At 36.6% G+C, this 23,305-nt stretch overlaps 1 protein-coding gene across 3 annotated transcripts in view; it reads right to left on the bottom strand.

Moving 5' to 3' along the window:
• The window catches only part of LOC142354381 (oxysterol-binding protein-related protein 1-like), a 41,198-nt gene extending 25,273 nt beyond the window's left edge, over positions 1-15,925 (bottom strand). For all 3 annotated transcript variants that reach the window (XM_075406659.1, XM_075406660.1, XM_075406658.1), the window contains exons 1-6: positions 15,371-15,925; positions 14,852-15,205; positions 12,727-12,914; positions 9,643-9,755; positions 9,122-9,240; positions 8,286-8,625 (exon numbers count right to left, since the gene is read on the bottom strand). In XM_075406659.1, coding sequence (XP_075262774.1) covers positions 8,286-8,625; positions 9,122-9,240; positions 9,643-9,755; positions 12,727-12,914; positions 14,852-15,205; positions 15,371-15,871 — 1,615 coding nt within the window. In that variant the 5' untranslated portion in view covers positions 15,872-15,925. The remainder of the gene's footprint in view (positions 1-8,285; positions 8,626-9,121; positions 9,241-9,642; positions 9,756-12,726; positions 12,915-14,851; positions 15,206-15,370) is intronic.
• Between the last annotated feature and the right edge of the window lie 7,380 nt (positions 15,926-23,305).

Below are 23,305 nucleotides of genomic sequence, written 5' to 3' on the forward strand. Positions count from 1 at the left end.
GACAAACGCCTTCCAATCTCTTTAGTACCTCGAAAATCTTTAATTAAGATCCTTGATGCAGTCCATGATAGCCAAAAGAACGCACGAGATCGTCTAACTTTGGCAATACCCATGACTGACATACTTTCGTACTATGATGCGAAATTAGTACAAGAGATATCGACAGTTGAAGACGGACTTTTACTGACACTAGCCATTCCCCTAGCCTCTAGCCAGACAGTGTTTGAAGTTTATCGTGCAATTGTACTCCCTATGCCTCAGAAGGACTCTGTAGATGCCTTACGATGCGTGATAGAGGGAGAGTACTTAGCAATCTCAGAAGGACAAATGGAAACTACAGTACTGACGAAAGCTCAGTATGACAATTGTCTTGGATCGCCACGATACCGAATCTGTCATGAGACAATGGAAACCCGCCTTGGATTCTCCTCGTGTCTAGCAACCCTCAAGTTTCACCACTCAATCTCAGCATTGAAAGTATGTGACACAGAGAAGGTTGTGTTACCCAACCCTGAACGAGCACAGAACCTTGGATACGGAATTTGGCTCCTAACATCAGCTTCAAGTGATTATACCCTTAGTGAGATTGGTACGGATGAAAATGGCCGCCACACCAATGTTCCTCATAAAGGTTGTAACATCTGTTTAATCACATTAAAATGTGGAGATACAATGTTCAGTGACCACATTAAAATTCGAGCTGATTTACAAAGCTGTCAGTAGCTTCCAGCAACGAGAATTAATGTAAAATTACCAGATCCACTTGCACATTTAATTGACTCAGTTCCGAACATAAACGAACTTCCGAAGTATGAATCAAGCACTGAAGCAAATCTAGATTTATTAAAGAAAGTTAAAACAGAATTTATTTACTCGAATCGAAAGTTATCAACAGAATCACTAGATGGTACCAAATTTCATGAAGCTTAACGGAACAAATGTACCGCTTAACCCAGTAGTTTCCGTACCAAAACATCTGAAAGCAGAAGTAGTCACTACTCTCGCCAAACAACTCAAGCATCCGCCAACAGTCATCTCCCCAGAAGAACTTGAACCCTCAAACGACAACGACGAAATTCCATGCCTGCAACTTCTACCATGTCACTCAACACCATGGACCGATTTAACACAGACGATGAACTGGACAACCAAGCTCAATCCCGAGAGGAGAGTATGCTTTAAATTCATGAAAGTCTTAAATAGTTCAACAAGTATTATTCTCATAACAAATTAAGTACCCCTTCCCTAAATAAGCTTAACTAATCAGTGCTTTATATACTCGAAATAACTGTTCACTTCCAGAAATTAACCAGTGCTTTAAATCCTTCATTTAACCAGCATCCTTCTTATCCTCCTTCTAAAAGTTTAGAGCCATTATTCAAAGAAATAACCATGATTATTTCCAGCGCTAATTCCCGTTATTCTCTTAACCTTAACTTTAACTATGTTCCCACTCTTTACTCTGAAATTAGCGCACTTTCACATCTTTAATGTTCCTTCAAAGCTCCTAATCTTGTCTTAACTTTCCTCACTTTAATCTTTATCTCAATTTATCTCAACAACTTTATTTCTCTTAACTTCAATAATTGTCTTTAACTTAAATGCTTTCGTTCCAAAACTCTTTTCTAAGAAAACATATATTGGGTGGCTCCAACAAAAATATGTGTATATCATTATACTCGTGCAGATTATATCTTTATAGAAAAATTGTAAAACCCCAGTTCTTTCCCAAAATTTTCATGGAAAAATTTCATAAAGTCCGGTAGTGTCACGCCCCTATTTCGTCCCTCATAGTTACGTGATGATATTCCTTAAAATATCCATAATTAAGTGCTTTATATTAATTAATATTCATTTAGTTTCAAGGCCATATATAGCCAGTATTTCCATCTAGACCTGTAACCTCTAATTTGTTTATGTTTACGAAAAACAACCGCAGAGTGACAGTTTAATAGCAAACATGTCAAGTGCCTAAAAGCCTCAATATTTACTTTTTTGAGTTTCTTGAAGATAAATTCACATAATCAGTAAAAAACTTCATGAGAGATTATGTACTTGGTGAAGTAATTATTCTGATAAAGTAGGTGCTAATACGGAAATTGTATATGTACTTAACAAACATCAAGAGACGTACAAAAGCCGGAAATTGCCCAACTTGAAAATCAGTAAATATTTGCGAAGGACCAATACAACTCAAGGCACAGTCCTGCGGAACCCACTATCAGCAGAACACCGGAGAAACAGCCTGACTATCAGTTGCTAATAAAACTCAGCAAAAACTCAAACTTCTTATTCAATCATTGAAAACTTTGGCTTTATTTTCTGATTTATTAATTAAAGATTGAACTGGAAATTCTTCCTAAAATTAATGAGTTAAAACAGGCTACATTAGAGTTATAGTATGGCTAAATAAAGCTCTAAAACCCAAGGCAACTAGTGGATATATCGCGCATCCGAACCGCTCAATAAAAGGCTATTACTAGCTAAGTTTATTCAAAATATATCCGCTAAAAATCGCACTGTGAAACACCAAAATAAGTCCTTGAAAAATGACAATTAATCACATTATTTACTGCTATTATTAACCTCAGAAAACACCATGAGGAACACTTAGAAATCAGTGCGTAACAATTGCCTAATTGTACAGAATTTTGCTTCCAAAATTAAAGCTTATAACTGCCAGTCTAATAACAAATGAACTTCGCTCTTTGAAAAACTAACGCATTAGGACCTGAGAAAAAAACCCCTTTCTGAAACCAAAAATTTGTTGATACACCTTTTTTTCACTTCACTTTATAAGCAGTTTTTATAAATGTTTCGGCTTAAAACTACGGGCGTGTCGCTCCTATTACTACACCAGCGTGGTTAAAAACACTACACGAAATGGACTTCTCATTGACAATAAGGTCGAAAAAAGTGCGAACAGATCTTTAAAAAACTACCGCGCACCAATACTATTCAATGTGAAATGTAAAACAGACCCGGCAGATTGCCGGTAAAATAGTTCCATTGATTCTAATAACACCGAGTAGGATCGAAAGAACGGAAAATATCTCGAAAACATACCGGCCTAATGCCAGAAAATGACGCGATTGGTTCAAAGAACAGAAAAAATGATTAAGATTGATTGTAAAAAGATAATTTTTAAAGCTCGAATTATTAAATTTTCATTTTGTACTCAGACTCATTCGGTTGCATAATGAGAGGATACAGGGGCTAGTATCAATACCAAATAGCATTACAGATGTTAACTGAGAGCTTTAGGAAAATAGTTTCAAGTAGCTGGCTTTTAAAATTGGTCATTATGGGTTTAGCCTATTTTTTTCTTTTGATTTTGTTTTTGGACACTGATTCTTTTCATTTTATATTTCTCGAGCAACTGTTGTTTAAAGAACTTTGAGCAGAATGGAAGACGAGTAAAACTAGCCTCGAAAAGACAGATATTTCACCCAAAATATTGAACCTGACGTGAACTAGGGTAAAGCCAAACCAATAGTAAAAAAACCCCGCAGGACAAGTCCTGATAAACAACCCAAAGAAGTGAATGAACAAGTAACCACTCTACTATCTGACCACCAGCCAAATGATCATTACAAACCAAAAAGACATAGTTTCATAAATTAAGAGAACATAACCGACTAACGTCGGGCGACTTGCTCTCAAATGACCAGCGAGCCGTTGGCTTCGTCAGTAGCTAGCCAGGGTTCAGTGCGAAAAGCTTTAGCTTGATTCGACTCCGCAACTTTAAGTTTTCTAACCTTGTTATTAAATAAATCAAATAGAAAATTTTAAAAATTGAAAAAACAATCGCAAAACTTAAAAGTTTCCAGATTTCGAAGTGACAAAAAATTTCAAACCCATCTTTTGTCTCTAGAGTTCTGTTGATTAACCATTTGCAGGACTTGAAAACTTTCGTTGGCCAATAATGATCGTTAAACTCAGAAAAGGACAAAAACATTAGCAAATTTAAAAAAAATCTTGCTAAAATTTAAGGTATTAAAATCTTCAAAACCATTTCATTGTCTCAAGAGACCAACCAGTATCCCTATTTCAAGCTCTAAATAGCTTTACTGGTTCATAAAGATCCATAAAATTGGAAAACAATTATTTTCCGAAAAATTTGAAAGAAAAATTACAATTATATAAAAAAATTGCTAAAGCTGGAGTCATTAAAATATTGACAACCATTCCATTAACTCTAGAAAAAATGCGACAGCTTATAAACAAACATTGGAGGATATCCCTAGGACCCTGGTGCCAAAAAAACTCAAAAAGATACAAAAAAAACATAAAAAATTGCAGATAATTTTTAAAAAATTGCTAAAGTTCGTGATATTAAAAACTTGAAAAACATACCACTACATTTCGAAACTATGCAAGGACCATTGAGGAGATTATGTAGCTCTTGAGGATCGGGAAACCTAAAGAATGACAAAAAAATTTAAAAAAAACTTGAAAAAAATATAAGTTTTATCAAAAAAATTGCTAAAATTTGTGATATTAAAAAATTGAAAACTATTCAATGGCCGATAAAAATTTTCCAGTAACTTATTATCAAAACCCAAAGGAGGTTTTCTGCCCCCCCCCCCCCCGGGGCGGGAAAAACCAGAATAATGACAAATATGGCAAAAAAAATTGCAAATTTTGTCCAAAAATGCTGAAACTCGTGGTGTTAAAAAATCTTGAAGAACATCCATTACATATAGAAACTATGCAAAAATCTATTTTCAAACCCAAGAGGAGAATTCTTGAGGCTGGACAATAAAAAAGTTTCATTAGAAAATGCTAAAATTTGCGATATTAACAAGTTGAGAACTACTCCATGGCAAAAAAAATTACCAGTAATATATTATCGAACACTAACGGGGGTTTTCTGTCCCCTGAGGCTTTTTAGACAATCGATTACATCTAAAAACTATACAGTAACCCATTGTCAAACCCCTGAGGAGGTTCCTTGGTTTTTGGGGCTGGAGAAACCTAACAAAAAAACAAAAATTTTGAAAAAATTTGAAAAAAATGCAAGATTTACTTTAAAAAACTGCTTAAATTTGTGATATTAAAATGAAAATTAATCCATGGTTTCTAAAAAATCTTCAGTAACTTACTACCAAACATATAAGGAGGTCTTCGTGCCCCTGGTTCTGAAAAAAACTTGAATAAATAAGAGTAAAACAATGACAATAAATGTCAAAAACAAATGAGTAAAATAATGACAATAAAGGTTAAAAAACGAAGAATTGAAAGTTTTGTCAAAAAACGAAACAATTTGTTATGTTACATCTAGAAGCTATATAGTAACCTATGATCAAACCCTCGAGGAGGTTCATTGGCTTTTTACGCTGGAGAAACCCAAAAAAAAATGTCAAAAATTTTCAAAAAAAACCCCAAAAAATTGCAAAAAATACTGCTAAAACTTGTTGTATTGAAACAATGAAGACTATGGCATGGCAATTAAAAACTTTTCATTAAACTATTATCAAACCATATTCTGGTCCCTCTGGATAAACGTCAATGATGAAAAAAATCCAAAAAATGGCACGTTTTAAACAGCCGGCATATTGTCGGAAAATGGCCGTGATAGACGCTTGTGGCCTTCCATGGATGGAAAAAACTAAAGGAATAAGATAGACAGATCAACCACCAGTCCTTTAATAGACCACTAGACTTTTTGGCTTATATTCGGACTGTCAGTTTTATGACAGATACGGTCTATAATGAAAAAGCCCTAAAAGAGGGTTTTCAAAATCGATATTCTAAATCAAAAATTCAAGACTAATAATCAAGAATGAGGGCATAAAACTTTGGCACTACTTAGATGCACACTATTAACTAGCAAAGGTAGACAAAAATTAAAGTTCCATAAGGGAGTTCGGAAGTCATTTTTTGAGTGAGGTAAGTCAAGCAATTGACCTAAAAGCAAAAATGACGTCACGTACACAAATTTTAATTGCAAAGCAGTAGAAGTCACCGAAAGAGTCAATTCCAAGAAGTCAGGTCGTAAGAATCATCGATGGAGACGACGAATTAAAAAAAAACACGATATCCCCAATAATAACCGCTATGCTATCGCGTCGCGGCTATTGAAAACCTAAAATTGATGATGTTAAAATGTTGAAACTATTCCACTACCACTAGAAACTAAGCAGTAACGTGGGGGGGGGGGGGGGTGGGAGTGATGGGGGGCAACAAATGGGTGGGGCGCACAGCTATTGGGGGGGTTCAACCTCTAAGAACCACCCTTCACATCATAAGTATAAGTCTCCAAAACAATTTGAGCTGAAACAGAGCTGAAATGTTCTAAGAGCACTTAATGCCCGCTGGGCGCTACCTGTTTGTCCCGTTTTTGGGGAAGAAAAGTCAAACGAAAAATCTGTTAAGCAAAAAAATCGCACAACACGAAAAAAAGACCGACAGGACTAACATAATTGAATATAATTGTTACAAACTTCGTTTGAGAGCAATTAAAAGCCAATAAAAGATTTCAAAAAGCATACACTTCAGAAAAAGAGTGATGAATACCATGGTTTTCAGTAGAAAAGGTGAGAACATAAGATAAAAACCTGGAATCAAAACAAAACTTGCTTGATATATAGAAGTATACAAAAAGTCGACAAAAATTTCAAAAAAAATTTGCAGAAAACTGTCCAAAATGTGACAATTTGATTAAATTTAGTCAAATTTCTTTTAGAAAAAGGGCTTGCAAAGAAAACAAACCAAATCAACCAGTCTCAACCGTCAGGACACAAAATACCAAAAGGCAAAAAATAGCTCCGAATTGTTCAATTTTGTTTCAAATTGTTAGAACCATCCCAAAGCGCCATAAACATCACTAATGTACAGTACCAAATCCAAGGCCAATAATAGCTTTGCCCATCTATCGTTATCGCAGCTATTAATTATAATAACGTTAATTAAACACTCGGAAGAATTTCTAAGAAATTTTAATGGGGTGCAAAATTTGGTTAAAGTAGTATAGATATTTCGACGTTATATTTACATAGACCTCCTAAAACTATTATTACAACTGGTTGCAAACAAGAAGATCTAAGTTGAAGTTCTAATCAAAAGTGTCTGATAAGCGCTGATATTACTTGTTGCTTATAATGGGTTTCTGCTATATATGGTTGGGTTGTGTTAACGGAAAAAGTCCTAGCAAAAGCACCCCACTCAAATTGGTGCAATTTATTCTACCAAATCAGACTTCATTATCAGATTATATACAACCATTTTGTGATGATAAGCATCATGAGCATGCTTATCAGATTACTATAATACAACCGAACGTCAGTACTATCAAACTGCGCCCCTGTTAATCCTGAAAAGTTTAGAAAAAAATTTCTAAACTTCTGAAGCAAATAAGGTTATACAATAGCTATAAAATTCGCTAAAAATTACAATTCAGAACACGTCTACACTGAAAAACAGAATCGTATGCATGAACGCATGAATTTTTGATATGTTACAAAAGTGTAATGCAACCTCAGCCTTTGCAGTTTATTTGCAAGGTTATCAGAGTCGAATTGAATAGGCAAAATAATCAATAGCTTTGTTCTCTTAAGGAAACATCCGGTCAACTAAATTAACCATCAAACAAAATTATAATCCTATCAACTAGTGGGTTCAATATCGAACAATTACTTGTCAACAAACCCGTGTGAGGTCAGGCCAATTTGGTTTGCGAGAAAATTTAGTTGCATCAAATTCAGACCTCGGTTAATAGAGAGCACTTTGTGTTCAATGCCAAAGATTCGCCGACGACGACAAGGATTCGCCAATCAATGACGGCAAATACATAGAAACCGAAATCACCAGATAATAGCCCACGATATCAAAGACTCAATATAAAAGGGGCGCCGAAAACGTCCTTTACCGCATTCTGAGAAGCATCAAACTTAATAGGAAAAGAATGCTAATATATAAGACATATCAAAATCACTTATCTTTTATTTAGGGCAAAGGTTGACCAGTTTCCTCGGCAAAATTTACAAATCTGGACGTCCCGTTTTGAATTAGGTTTAAAACAGGATTCACATCACTAATAAACTATTAAGGCTACTTGTCCTTTACGTTTGTCCGGATGTTAAGAGTTCATATAAAAAGATGATCTATTCTGTTCACGACACCCAGTTACAAAAATAAAAATCACGTTACCATACAAAATATGTGTTCCTTTGGGCGTAAACGTTTTATGCCCACTAAGTTAGATGGCTCGAAACAACAGATCCTAAATGGCAACTGACAATAATTTTTTTCGAACTTCGCAGACGAAAAAATCGCTGACTCACCTAAACGATATTCTTCCTGTTGGTACATGACAAGCATACACTGCTCCAAATTGCCCATGACCTTTTTTGACAAGTCACTCGTGTCACTCAATTGTCGCAGCAACTTCAAATGCTCCGCACTCAACCCAGTAACACTATTAGTCACAGGTTTGGCCGGAATTTTGCCATTTTTGAGTCCGTTGTTGTAATTTGTGGCTGAGCTGTAACCGGATGAGGAGCAGTTACACGAGCAGCTTTCTCCATTGGGTTGGGTTGAGTTGTTTCCGTTTTGCTGTCCTTGGTTATGTTCCATAATTAGTTCTTCCATTTCTGGTATCATAATTGGGGCGCCAGAACTGGCCTGGAAAAGGACATCCATCACTATATCAAATTTCAGCAATTCAAATTACGCGGCATTTCATTGTCTCTAGGACCTTTCGAAAACTAAACTGTCAATGGCAACTACATTTAGATGCTTTCAAGAATTCAAATATAACCTCACTTACAGTTTTGGCAGCAACATAACTAATATGATTATATCTACCGTCAAATAGACGTAGGCATAAGAATAGTTGTTGATAGTTTGCGATACAACGCAGCTCTTTAAAATAAGAGAATGCGATAAACAGGTTACGAGATCCCTGATTATAATTGATTCTCCGTCGCCTTAACTGCTAATGGCACCCAAAAACAACTTTCTAAAGCTGATATAGATAGAATTGCAACGACTTTTAATTTTGATGTCAGCCTGTCTTTATAAGAAACCACCTGCTTGACGTAAAACAATTATCGTAAAAAACAAACGCAAAAGATGCTTGCCAAAAAAATGCATATAGCTGGTGCATTATTGTATGTACCTGAGATTGCCTCTGAGCTTGTGTGTCCAATGCCTCAGCAGTCGACACAACTTCAGACACTTGCGTTGAGAGCATCTTCACTAGGGATTGCGAGCTCAGTAAGGAGTCACGCACACTACCTATAAACAATAGGTCGCATCATAAGCTCATGGCAAAGTGCGTCAATCCGGGTCTTCTAGAAAATTCTGATACCTGACTTCTTTAAATGCAATCAGCAGGGTGAACAATTTACTGTTTCCGCACAAACAAACGAGCAGAAATACTATTAGGTCTCTGAATTAAAACGCCTTTGATTCAAATAGCTTTGCTTGTTAGTTCACTGGGGTCGAATAAAACAATCTACTCTTGAAGATAGAAAAAAAATCAGGAAAAAGGTCAGGCAATTTGCTACTGACCCAGGATTGTAAGCATTTATAGGTCACAAGAGAGGCCAAATCGATTAGTAGAAAGACTATCTGCATGAAATTGCACAAAAAGATCAACGTGATAACCGCTCAGATTGATAGCAATAAGTAACTCACTTATGGGCAGTATGTTCTGATTGCTTCCCATGCTCCAGTTGTATTTGCTCTTGGGACTGCGTCTGAAGGAACCGTCTGCCGAAGAATCCAAGTCTGACATCTTGCGATACATCCTAGGCAAAAAAAAACAAATTAGAACAAAATTTATCTCAACACAAACCATTTTCTTGACACGATAACACAAAATGAAAAGCGGAAAAACTTAGTTTTTTCCAAGTCGCAATTTGATCATCTGCAGTTTTTTTCTCACAAAAATTCACAGTGTCTTCAAACTGGCTGGTTTTTCAGATAACATTACAATTTCAGAAACCCCCTCGATTTTCCTCTCATATATCTAGATATCAATGTCAAACATAACCACCAAAAACAACGAGAACCAATAAAAATAGCAACCAAAAATGAAAAATGAACATCGTCATGGCAATTAAAAAGTATAGCCAAATTTCCGGAAAATAGCCGCCGTTGACGCGCTTGGATGCACATCGGGATTGAAACAGAAAAAGAACAGGTAGAAATTGACCGATTTTTTTTCAGTGTCAAAAAGTGATCTAATTTGGCGTGCAGTTTCAGTTAGATTCTAAAACTATATTAAATTCAGCTTCTGAACTGAAAAGTGCTGAGCCTAATACTAGAGTCAGCTATAAATCACTCTAATGAGCTTTGATAACCCAATTCTCTATGACTTAATGACCGGTCTTTATCGGTTTATCCCGTTTCTTTGATTTTGCTCTTTTGACATTGAACCATTTCACTACATTGCGTAATTTAATGCGTCAAGGAATTTAGAATCATTTAGTTGAAACAGTGAGTGGGTTAACCACGGAGTCAAACAAGAAAATCGTTGACTTAAGTAAAACGGATGCAGGGGTTTTGATAGTCGAGCCTCTCTAGAACAAATAACACTACTTAAAAAAGCAATGTATTAGGAAGATGTATAATTACTGGGTTTTTAAGCAATCAAACATAGCCGGCAGAAAGTCGGAATAGCTGCGAAATGAACTTGCGTGCCGCAAAACATACAGCAATTAGTTGGAGAATGTTGAGAACAATTTTTGCAAAAAGTATGGACAACGCAGCGGTTCGAACACAAATACCCTCCGTAAGAACCAGAAGAATCAACCATACGACTACCCAACCCTTATCAACACTTATCTTACATTCAATTTTGTTTTGCCGATATACCAGTTTTTCCAGTTTCTTTTGATTTTGATCTTTTTACATTGAATTGATTCACTACATTGCGTAATTCAATGCGCGAAAGAATTTAAAATCCATTCAGTTGAAACAGTGAGTGAGGTATCTCAGATGTCAAGCATGAAAACTCGGACTTATTTAAAACGAACAACGTGGTCAAAAGGTAAAGCGATTCCAAAAAAAGAGCAGGACAAGTCATGATGTAATATTTGAGAAAACTTCATTGACTAAAAAAAACTAGACTCAGAACGGACTATGAACGGATTGGTAAAACCATTTAGAAAAAATTCAGATAAAAAACTAACAAAAAACAGTAAAAATCAATGTTAAAATGCCGCACATGAACAAAAAACACTTTGTTAAATCGATGTGCAGAAAATTACTTTTATTCTCTCAGCAAAATAACTGGATTGAAGACTAGAAACATAGCGACTACCGCCGAGCGAATTCTTTGAAACGATTGACGAGCGATACGCTTTGTGAGCTGTTACCTCAGCCCTGGGGAGGCTTGCTAAGCTTAAATGAGGAGAAAAGTGTTGAATTAGGCAGGGGCTTAATTGCGCGGGAAAAGTTTTCAAGGGAGTGAAATGACAAAAGCGTGGAGGAGTGGTTGGAGGGGTCACAGCCATTACAACAAACGGACATCCATAATTTTAGTTTTCTCTGCAGCTTCGTTGACTTATGCAAACAGAGATTAGTAAAGCTCTAAAAAAACTGCTCAGCAACTTAATGAAATCCACGCTTTACCTGCTTATCACGTTTTTGAGAACAAAAACTCAAATGATTGGACAAAAACACTGACACAATTTCGGTAGTACGAAAAAAGAGGCATACACATTAAGACAATCAGCAGTATTATAAGTACTTCGCTTCGTTTGAAGTCAGTTAAAATCACTTGCCATGGGAACTCTTCTGATGTTAACGCTTTAAAAAATTAGTCAACGAGAGTCCAACAGTGCATATATTTTTTCTGACAAATTTCTTATACAAATACATAAAACTCAAAATTTTAAAAATCAATCCCATATAAATATTTTAATTAGCCAAATAGTATATTGAAGACTAACAGCAAGCAGGGAAATCTTCAACTCCAAAACACAACGATCGTTAAAAACGAGAATTTAAGTCTAGCAAAAATTGTTTTGAATTGCAACAAGGCTAAAAAGCCGTACACGGATTTGGAAAACGCGGTACCAGTTCTCGTTTATCAGAGAAAAAACAAACGACTAACACCGAAAGAATTGCCTCCGCCTGTAGCAACTAGCTGAGGCACAGGGAGGCTAGATTAAGTTTAATTGAGGGGGTGATCTGAAGTGAAGTGGCGGCTAATGAGAGCGGGGGTGGTGATGGTGGTGGACTGCTGATGTGGGAGGGGGAGCTGTCTATTTCTAACAACCGCCCTTTACACCATGAAAATATGACTACAACAGTTTTGGTGAATCGCATTTTTAGAGACTAGTAAGGAGTCAGGCTCTAAGAGAACTGCTCAGCGACTTAATACCCTCCGGGTTTTACCTGGCGTCCCATTTTTGAGGACGAAAAGTCAAATTGTCACACGAAAACTATCGGCTTAAATGCTTGCTCACCTATTTAAAAAAACCGTTAAGATGTCAAACATACCTAGGCAGCAGAGAAATGATCAATTTGATCAGAAAAGCTCTGAAAAAAAGAGAAGATGCATTCCTATTTTGAATGGATGCCATTAGAATTTTATTGAACTAACTGAAAATTTGGTAGAACTAGTTTGGGAGCTTAAGGACAAAAATATTTTAAAAACATTTAAAACAGTTGCCTAATAACTGCTGCTGGTCTACTCTACTGTTGAAGACAATATATGTCAGTTTAATTCTTATCCCTACCGCTTTAAGCTGTAAAAAACAATTGACAAACCTTCCGGCATAGTCAATGTGAATCTGGAGTGCTGTAATCCACTTCTGTCTCAGTGCCAAATCTGCACTCCTGTCCACTCCGCTGGATACACTCCAGTACTGTTTGCGTCGGTCAGGAAGTTTTACAACCAATAAGCAGGCACTGGTTGTATCGGCTTTGATAGTGGAACCTCTCAAGAACAAATAACCCTATTTGAAAACGAGCAATGTATTAGGAAGACGTTGGATTATTGGTTTTCTAAACAATCAAACATAGCCATCAGACTGCCGGAATAACTGCGAAATATACTTGCGTGCCGAAAAAACAAAGAAACAGACACAGAAATTAGTTGAAAAAAAATTGAGAACATTTGTGGGTGCAAAAAGTTCAGAGACAACGCAGAGATTCGAACACCTATCCCCCGCGAAAGAATCAGAAGAAAAAACCACACGGCTACCATTCCCTTATCACCGCTTAGCTTACATTCAATTTTGTTTTAGCAACAGACATAATTTTTGAATGCACGCAATTTTTGTCTCGCAAAAAGCCAGAATCAAGCGTCACACGACTAAGCAAAAAACCAAGAGCACCGCAATATAGCTACGCTCAGCTTACAGTTACAAATATTTGTCTGGTTCATTAGCTTGAATATAACAAGGGTCTTAAAAAGAGAACATAAGCGGAAAAATGCCGAAAAGTAACCGCTGTTGACGTTGACCCCACTGACCTCCGTTGGCATTGAAATAGTTAGAAAAAAATTTTTAAAAAGATGACAATTACCTGTTTTCTAAAAGTGTTACAGGTATAAGTGTTCTAAATTCGTCCGCAGTTTAAATAGATTCGAAAAATATGGTGCATTCAGCTTCTAAATTAGTGTAATATAAGCTTAATACTAGCACCAATTAGCAATATCTTAGGAGGAACTTTGATAAATAAATGCAATACATCTTTAAACATTAAGTTATAGTACCCGGGATTTACTGGTTCATCCCGTTCCTTTTGATTTCGCTTTTTGACCTTGAACGTACTTGTTGGATGAATTATCAATTCCATTCAGTTGAAATATTAGGTGAGGTAAGTGAGAAATCAAACGTGGATGTGGTGACTTATGTAAAACTAAAAAAAAAACGTTAAAAAGGTACAATTAATTTAAGGAGAGCGCCTAAAAAAGCCCTTGCGAGGCTGACGGCACTTGAACCCTCAGACATTAAAACGAGTCTAAAAATCTTCAAAAACATACTATTATTCCTTATCAATTTCGTCTAATTTGGGAAAATCAGGATACCTTAAAAGCTCACTCATTAGTTAGCAATTTTTCAGTTTATTGAAGTTTTCATTTTCAACTATAAACAGCATTTGAAAACTTTTCGCTCCGCTAAAATTTTTAATTGAAATTGCCCATAAAAATGTTTTCCAGCCGAAAACGCAATCCTTTTTAGTCGTTGCATTTTTCATTTCTATATTAAAATAATTTAATAAAATATATACATTGCTTATTTAAAACACCTTAGGGCATACGCAACGTAAATAAGTCAAAAATGTTAAAATTTTACAAATGAGAAAAATAACCGAGAAAAATAACCGAGAAAAATAACCGCAAGGTCGGAACTAATTGCTCTCGAACGACTATTGAAAGCTCGAATCTATTGCAGCCTGCTTCAGTAGGGGAGTAACTACATTCACTAAGGGAGGCTTCAAATGACGTCATTAGAGGTTATTACATATCATTTTATCCACCAACAAAATTTAGTGACAAAAATTACACCAATTTTGGCGCTTTTTTCATTGGCTTTCAGTAGTGAACTACCACCACTTGAGTTCAGCTGCTGACACTCGTGAATGAGAGAAATTTAGTTCACGCAAAACAAAAAATTCAAGGTCGCAAAAGTCACTCGAAAAGTCGAAACAGTCAACCAAAAACTTTGCATAAAAAAATACCGACGTGTTCACACAAATTGCTTCAAATTTCGTTCGAGAGCAATTAAAATTTCCTGAAGTCTCTTATGGAGCAATTGAGCGACTTGAAAAATGCTACCAAATTGCAAAATCAAAAATATTTTGTGAAGTTCAGGCTATGATTCAAAGCAGTAACGTCCGAACTCCCATATCATAATCGCGAGGTTAAAATATTAATACCAGAACTTACCCGCCTATTCATTCCACTAACTGAATCATCTTTATGGCTGTAAAATGTGACAACTCCTCGACTTAAAACCACCCAAAACTTCTTTACCAAGAACATTCCTTTCTTCAATATTTCGCCCTCGAATCTCTGGACATCCTTGAGCACGGTCTGGACAGGCTTCAAACCCAAGAGTCGTTTCATTGACGTCCGGAATGTCAAATCGACTGGTTTCAGCTCAGCATTATTAACTGCAGAGGGATTAGCACCATTTTGAAGCAAGATAACAGCAGCTGCGTGCTTGTTCAAGTTTGCAGCTACGTGTAAAGGGGTATTTCCACTTAGATCTTTACAGTTGATTGAAGGCGGGCATTCACCCTAAAAAGAGCAGTTCTTAATCGCTTCATACAAAACATAATTCCATTAATTTTAGGTAATAAAATCAATAAATCTAACACGAAAATATAAGTCCTTCTTGATTTAGCACTTCAAACCTCAAATTAAGCTTTTAAGTCGGCAACAGTTTCTGTTAGATCCACTTACGTTTAAGATATCGATTATTTCATCTGAGCTGTTGTTTCGCACTGCAGTAAACAATTTTTCCTGCTGCTCAAGCATGAAACTTTTTTCGGCTTGATTAATTAAGGAATAGCACTCATCATACTGCTCAGTCATCTTTTTGGCCGTCTTTCCATCGCTATTTACAACATGAACAAAAGCTCCAGCGTTCAACAGACATAAAACAATTTCATTTCGCTTCGTAAAGGCTGCTAAATGCAAGGCTGTATTTGCAGCATCGTTTTGATAATTTACTTCAGCACCATGAGAAAGCAAAAACTTCACCATATCAACGTGACCGAAATAAGAGGCAAGTTGAAGAGCGCTCCAATTTCTGTTTGTTTTGCTGTCTCCCGGCAGGTTGATGACGTGATTCCATTTCGAACGCGGAACATCGCCAAGAGCTTTCTCAACTTCATCGACATTTCCCTGTCTGGCAGCTACAAGGAAATCTTGGCATGTGCTTTTGAAATAAATTGACGACATATTTACAAAACCAGTGTACAAACTAACGATTGTCGCGACCGAATTGATCACATACTTCCTGAAAAGAATTAGGATAAGTGAATAAATTAATTGCCCAATTGCTGTTAATCGCCACCCAAACGGAACTGCAAAATTATTCAAAAAGACACGCAGTTCAAAAAGAACAGTTTCTAAACGGGAAACAAAAAGGCTACCGTTAGACAAACAAAGCCCTGTTAGTAACTATCTCTAAATTAAGAACACTGTCGAAAGAGATCAATTAAAAAAAGGTCACTCCTCAAAAAAGGTAGCACGTTAACTTGCAGCCAGCAAGTCAAGGTCTTCATGCTAAGCATGATCCGTTACATTGGATACAGCTGAACCGCTCCCGAACAACTGGTTGGGGACTTCAATATTACGAAAGTCATGGCTATGAGCGATTGGCGTCAAATTTGACATGACGAAAGCCGCTAAAGTTTTAAAAAAGTAAATATGCTTATTTTGACTGTCGCGCAGCGGCCAAAAAAGAATAATTACGTCAAAACGAAAACAAGTTTCAAACTAGATTAAAACTGCATAGATGCAAAACTTGAATGCTACTTTTTTTGCAACAAGTAAATTAAAATTATAACCATATGGTTAAATATAAATGAAACTATAAACAACTCAAATCATTCAAACAAAGATAATGCATATCAATCTATTTCTTAAAGAACCACATTATTAAATTTTCTTGTTGTGAGAGCAAGAAATCATTCAACGTTTTCTTAAAAACGGTTGCATTTTTTGCCAACCGAAGCCACTGTGGTAACTTATTCCATTTTTGTACGCATAGACGAACAATTGAATTCATTCCAAGGTTGGTTTTGACATTCTGTCTAATTTTGAATTGTTTTTGTTCGAGTATTTTGATGAAGACTCAGATACCCGTAAAAATTTTTAGAATTTTCTGGCCTTGCTATATCATGAAATTTGATTAGCGACATTTTTGGTATTTTGCTTTTTCCACTGAACAAAAATTCTGTGTGTTTATGAAGTGTGCTTAAAATATGGGGAAACCTTTGTTTTGCTCTTCCCCTGTTCCCCGGCTGAATTCTCTTCCCTTGAAATGTCTAACTAATTCTACAACGCTATTTTAATGGAGTTGGTAGAATTAGATAAATTGATTCGAAGAAAATGTAGCTACATTTTAGGTCAACTCAAACGTTTTTCTCCTTTAATTGAAGTCAGATACTGATTGGGTTGTCAATAGCAGTAAAACCCCAGTCAAGGATGGGACCGGTCATCATATGGCTCGGGCACACGATAAACGAATTCGAGGATTAAGGCAGCTTTTGCTCATTCAGGAAACAAAAAGGATTGTGTGCACTTTTCAAACTCAATAGAAAACTCTCAGTGTCATCAAAAGTCAAAACTAAACGCTTGTTTAGGTAACGTTGAAGCCATAATTACCTACAGCTCTCACGCATGGCTGCCAAAAAAAAGTCGGAATGAAGGAAATTGAAAAGCTGTCAAAATTGCGACATGGATTTAAACTGAAACACGGCACTAAAAACAGCAACTTTAAACTTTAAAATTACCCCTCAGTCTCCATATTGAAATGCATAACTTACTGTACCATATTGATTTGAAGGAAGGTGAATATGACGTCGAATCAAATTTTTAAGGTATTCAAGAAAATACGAGCCGCCAAAATAGCAGAGAACTAAACATCAGCAAAAATCAACTAGCAAGAGCTGACAAAATTTTTTCCACTAAACAAATGTCCTGAGTGTTCATCGAGTGTGTTTAAAATGAGCATTATATGCAAATTTCAAATTATATTCATTACATGAATATTGGCGCTTGAGATGCAAAAATGGAAACCGCACTAGCAATCCAAAACTTACAGAGCAGGAAAACTGAATGTGTGCTAAACCCAAAGAACGATCGTGAAATCCTATTTTTTTCTTCTACTACTACGTTTTTAAACAATAATTCCGAAGCGATATATTACGTAAAGATAATCAACATCGTAAAGATTTTAAAAGTGACCCATTTAAAAGTGATGAGCTTCAAAGTCGCACTTCACCAGGCTTCTTTCGTCGAAACAACACGGGTTTGAAACACAGAGATCAGTGTACACGAAAATGCTGCTATTCTTGAAGAAAATACACGAAGCGTTGGCCAAAAACGTGCAGAGTGAAGTTGTCGTATTCTATACTGATTTTGCGAAGGCATCCGATCGTGTGCCCCACTACGAACTTCTATTAAATGCAGGGCAAATTGGCATTGGAGGTTGTCTCCTTGAAGTCTTATATGACTATCTAAACGGACGAGAACAATTTGTCCGAGTGGACAACATTAAATCGAAACCTTTACCAGTGACAAGTGGGGTCCCACTGGGATCACTGCTCGGACCGATCTTATTTAGCATATACATCAACGACCTGCCATAGATCCTCAGATTTGGCGAACCCTTTATATTCGCGGATGACCTAAAAAATACTCCAAATTGGAACACCAGCAGACCAAGTACAGAGTAACCTCGACGCACTGGAAGACTGGGTCACCCGAAACAGAATTGGGTCTAGCTATTGAAAAATGTGCCAAAGTTGTGTGCAAAGGACCAGAAAGCCACTTCTACCTGTGTGGAAGTCTCCTCCAAAGCTCAGCTGGTGTAAAAGTCTTAGGCGTTCGGGTACAATCCATTTTGACTCGGAAAATCCACTTAGAAGAAAAAATGAAGAAAGCTAACCGAGTATTCTATTCCCTGAGAAGAAATGTAGCCTTTAAAGTTAATATGCGCATCAAACTGGGATTTTACAAATCGATGATTCTGCCAGTTATAATTTACGGATCCTCGTGCTGTGAATTAAACCGAGGATATATGCGAAACTTGGAATGGTTTCAACGAAAAGTTGTGTCCTGGATAACAAATAGCAAGACACTGATTTACATCGAACACTTACGTTTGTCAAATTTACTACCCTTGCCAATGTACCAGTAGCTCAAAGATCTTCTACTACTATCATGTCTTCGTCAAATTCAACCGGCAAATAGAAAACAACCGGTGCTGCTTGGAAACAGATCAATGGGAAAAGACGATTACTTTGACTTAACAAAAAAACGACTCGAAAAATCTCGCGGCGAATTCTTCTTTCGCACACAAAGGATAGCCAACAGACTTCATCACAGCATTAACTTCGGAAATCAAGACGGCCTAAAACACAGAATTCTAAAGCAAATGTGGAATTATATCATGATGCGGTACAAACCAGAAATCGTCTGCACGTGGCAGATCTGTTTTGACTGTCGACACTGCAGAGAGAAATGAACTAATTTTCTAAAACTGTTTCGATCGGATGAAATCCCTTCTGCAAAAAAAATCCCCAACAACAACAGCAACTAGAGCAACAAAAAGTAAGTAAAAATGTAAATGTTATAATGAAGGCAGGCCTGCTTACACTGCCACAGTAGCAGTCAACTAGTAGAAGAATAAATAAAGCTACAAATATAAAAATGTCAAAAGTTGTTTTGTCATTCACAGTATCATTTTCGCAGTATCACGTTTGCATTTTTGGCCAACCGAAGCCACTGTGGTAACTTATTCCATTTTTGTACGCATAGACGAACATTTGAATTCATTCCAAGGTTGGTTTCGACATTCTGTCTAATTTTGAATTGTTTTTGTTCGAGTATTTTGATGAAGACTCAGATACCCGTAAAAATTTTTAGAATTTTCTGGCCTTGCTATATCATGAAATTTGATTAGCGAAATTTTTGGTATTTTGCTTTTTCCACTGAACAAAAATTCTGTGTGTTTATAGAGTGTGTTTAAAATATGGGGAAACTTTCGTTTTGCTCTTCCCCTGTTCCCCGGCTGAATTCTCTTCCCTTGAAATATCTAACTAATTCTCCAACTCTATTTTAATGGAGTTGGTAGAATTATATAAATTGATTCGAAGAAAATGTAGCTACATTTTAGGTCAACTCAAACGTTTTTCTCCTTTAATTGAAGTCAGATACTGATTGGGTTGTCAATAGCAGTAAAACCCCAGTCAAGGATGGGACCGGTCATCATAAGACTCGGGCACACGATAAACGAATTCGAGGATTAAGGCAGCTTCTGCTCATTTAGGAAACAAAAAGGATTGTGTGCACTTTTTAAACTCAATAGAAAACTTTCAGTGTCATCAAAAATCAAAACTAAACGCTTGTTTAGGTAACGTTGAAGCCATTATCACCTACAGCTCTCACGCATGGCTGACAAAAAAAGTCCAAATGAAGGAAATTGAAAAACTGTCAAAATTGCGACATGGCGACATGGATTTAAACTGAAACACGGCACTAAAAACAGCAACTTTAAACTTTAAATTTACCCTTCAGTCTCCATATTGAAATGCATAACTTACTGTACCATATTGATTTGAAGGAAGGTGAATATGACGTCGAATCAAATTTTTAAGGTACTCAAGAAAGTACGACCCGCCAAAATAGCAGAGAACTAAACATCAGCAAAAATCAACTAGCAAAAGCTGACAAAATTTTTTCCACTAAACAATTGTCCTGAGTGTTCATCGAGTGTGTTTAATTATATGCAAATTTCAAATTATATTCATAACATGAATGTTGGCGCTTGAGATGCAAAAATGGAAACCGCACTAGCAATCCAAAACTTACAGAGCAGGAAAACTGAATGGGTGCTAAACCCAAAGAACGATCGTGAAATCCTATTTTTTTCTTCTACTACTACGTTTTTAAACAATAATTCCGAAGCGATATATTACGGAAAGATAATCAACATCGTAAAGATTTTAAAAGTGACCAATGAGCTTCAAAGTCGCAATTCACCAGGCTTCTTTCGTCGAAACAACACGGGTTTGAAACACAGAGATCAGTGTACACGAAAATGCTGCTATTCTTGAAGAAAATACACGAAGCGTTGGACAAAAACGTGCAGAGTGAAGTTGTCGTATTCTATACTGATTTTGCGAAGGCATTCGATCGTGTACCCCGCTACGAACTTCTATTAAATGCAGGGCAAATTGGCATTAGAGGTTGTCTCCTTGAATTCTTATATGACTATCTAAACGGACGAGAACAATTTGTCCGAGTGGACAACATTAAATCGAAACCTTTACCAGTGACAAGTGGGGTCCCACTGGGATCACTGCTTGGACCGATTTTATTTAGCATATACATCAACGACTTGCCATAGATCCTCAGATTTGGCGAACCCTTTATATTCGCGGATGACCTAAAAAATACTCCAAATTGGAACACCAGCAGACCAAGTACAGAGTAACCTCGACGCACTTGAAGACTGGGTCACCCGAAACAGAATTGGGTCTAGCTATTGAAAAATGTGCCAAAGTTGTGTGCAAAGGACCAGAAAGCCACTTCTACCTGTGTGGAAGTCTCCTCCAAAGCTCAGCTGGTGTAAAGGTCTTAGGGGTTCGGATACAATCCATTTTGACTCGGAAAATCCACTTAGAAGAAAAAATGAAGAAAGCTAACCTAGTATTCTATTCCCTGAGAAGAAATGTTGCCTTTAAAGTTAATATGAGCATCAAACTGGGACTTTACAAATCGATGATTCTGCCAGTTATAAATTACGGATCCTCGTGCTGTAAATTAAACCGAGGAGATATGCGAAACTTGGAACTGTTTCAACGAAAGGTTGTGTCCTGGATAACAAATAGCAAGACACTGAGTTACATCGAACACTTACGTTTGCCAAATTTACTACCCTTGCCAAGGTACCAGTAGCTCAAAGATCTTCTACTACTATCAAGTCTTCATCAAATTCAACCGGCAAATAGAAAACAACCGGTGCTGATTGGAAACAGATCAATGGGAAAAGACAATTACTTTGACTTAACAAAAAAACGACTCGAAAAATCTCGCGGCGAATTCTTCTTTCGCACACAAAGGATAGCCAACAGACTTCATCACAGCACTAACTTCGGAAATCAAGACGGCCTAAAACACAGAATTCTAAAGCAAATGTGGAATTATATCATGATGCGGTACAAACCAGAAAACGTCTGCACGTGGCAGATCTGTTTTGACTGTCAACACTGCAGAGAGAAATGAACTAATTTTCTAAAACTGTTTTGATCGGATGAAATCCATTCTGCAAAAAAAAATCCCCAACAACAACAGCAACAACAGCAACAAAAGGTAAGTAAAAATGTAAACGTTATAATGAAGGCAGGCCTGCTTACACTGCCACAGTAGCAGTCAACTAGTAGAAGAATAAAGAAAGCTACAAATATAAAAAGGTCAAAAGTTGTTTTGTCATTCACAGTATCATTTTCGCAGTATCACGTTTGCATTTTTTGCCAACCGAAGCCACTGTGGTAACTTATTCCATTTTTTTACGCATAGACGAACATTTGAATTCATTCCAAGGTTGGTTTTGACATTCTGTCTGATTTTGAATTGTTTTTGGTCGAGTATTTTGACGAAGACTCAGATACCCGTAAAAATTTTTAGAATTTTCTGGCCTTGCTATATCATGAAATTTGATTAGCGACATTTTTGGTATTTTGCTTTTTCCACTGAACAAAAATTCTGTGTGTTTATAGAGTGTGTTTAAAATATGGGGAAACCTTTGTTTTGCTCTTCCCCTGTTCCCCGGCTGAATTCTCTTCCCTTGAAATGTCTAACTAATTCTACAACGCTATTTTAATGGAGTTGGTAGAATTAGATAAATTGATTCGAAGAAAATGTAGCTATATTTTAGGTCAACTCAAACGTTTTTCTCCTTTAATTGAAGTCAGATACTGATTGGGTTGTCAATAGCAGTAAAACCCCAGTCAAGGATGGGACCGGTCATCATACGGCTCGGGCACACGATAAAGGAATTCGAGGATTAAGGCAGATTTTTCTCATTCAGGAAACAAAAAGGATTGTGTGCACTTTTCAAATTCGATTGAAAACTTTCAGTGTCATCAAAAGTCAAACCTAAACGCTTGTTTAGGTAACGTTGAAGCCATAATTACCTACTGCTCTCACGCATTGCTGCCAAAAGTCGGAATCAAGGAAATTGAAAAGCTGAAAAGCTGTCAAAATTGCGACATGGATTTAATCTGAAACACGGCGCTAAAAACAGCAACTTTAAACTTTAAAATTACCCCTCAGTCTCCATATAGAAATGCATAACTTACTGTACCATATTGATTTGAAGGAAGGTGAATATGACGTCGAATCATGTTTGTTAGGTATTCAAAAAAGAACGACCCGCCAAAATAGCAGAGAAGAACTAAACGTCAGCAAAAATCAACTAGCAAGAGCTGACAAAATTTTGTCCACTAAACAAAAATCCTGAGTGTTCATAGAGTGTGTTTAAGATGCGCATTATAAACGAATTTTAAATTATATGCACTAAATGAAAATTGACGCATGAGATTCAAAAAAGTCAAACGCACTAGCAATTCAAAACTTACAAAGCAGGAGAAGTAAATGGGT

Source organism: Convolutriloba macropyga, chromosome 15, assembly GCF_964194025.1.
Source record: "Convolutriloba macropyga chromosome 15, txConMacr16.3, whole genome shotgun sequence".
Taxonomy (NCBI): Eukaryota; Metazoa; Xenacoelomorpha; order Acoela; family Convolutidae; genus Convolutriloba; species Convolutriloba macropyga.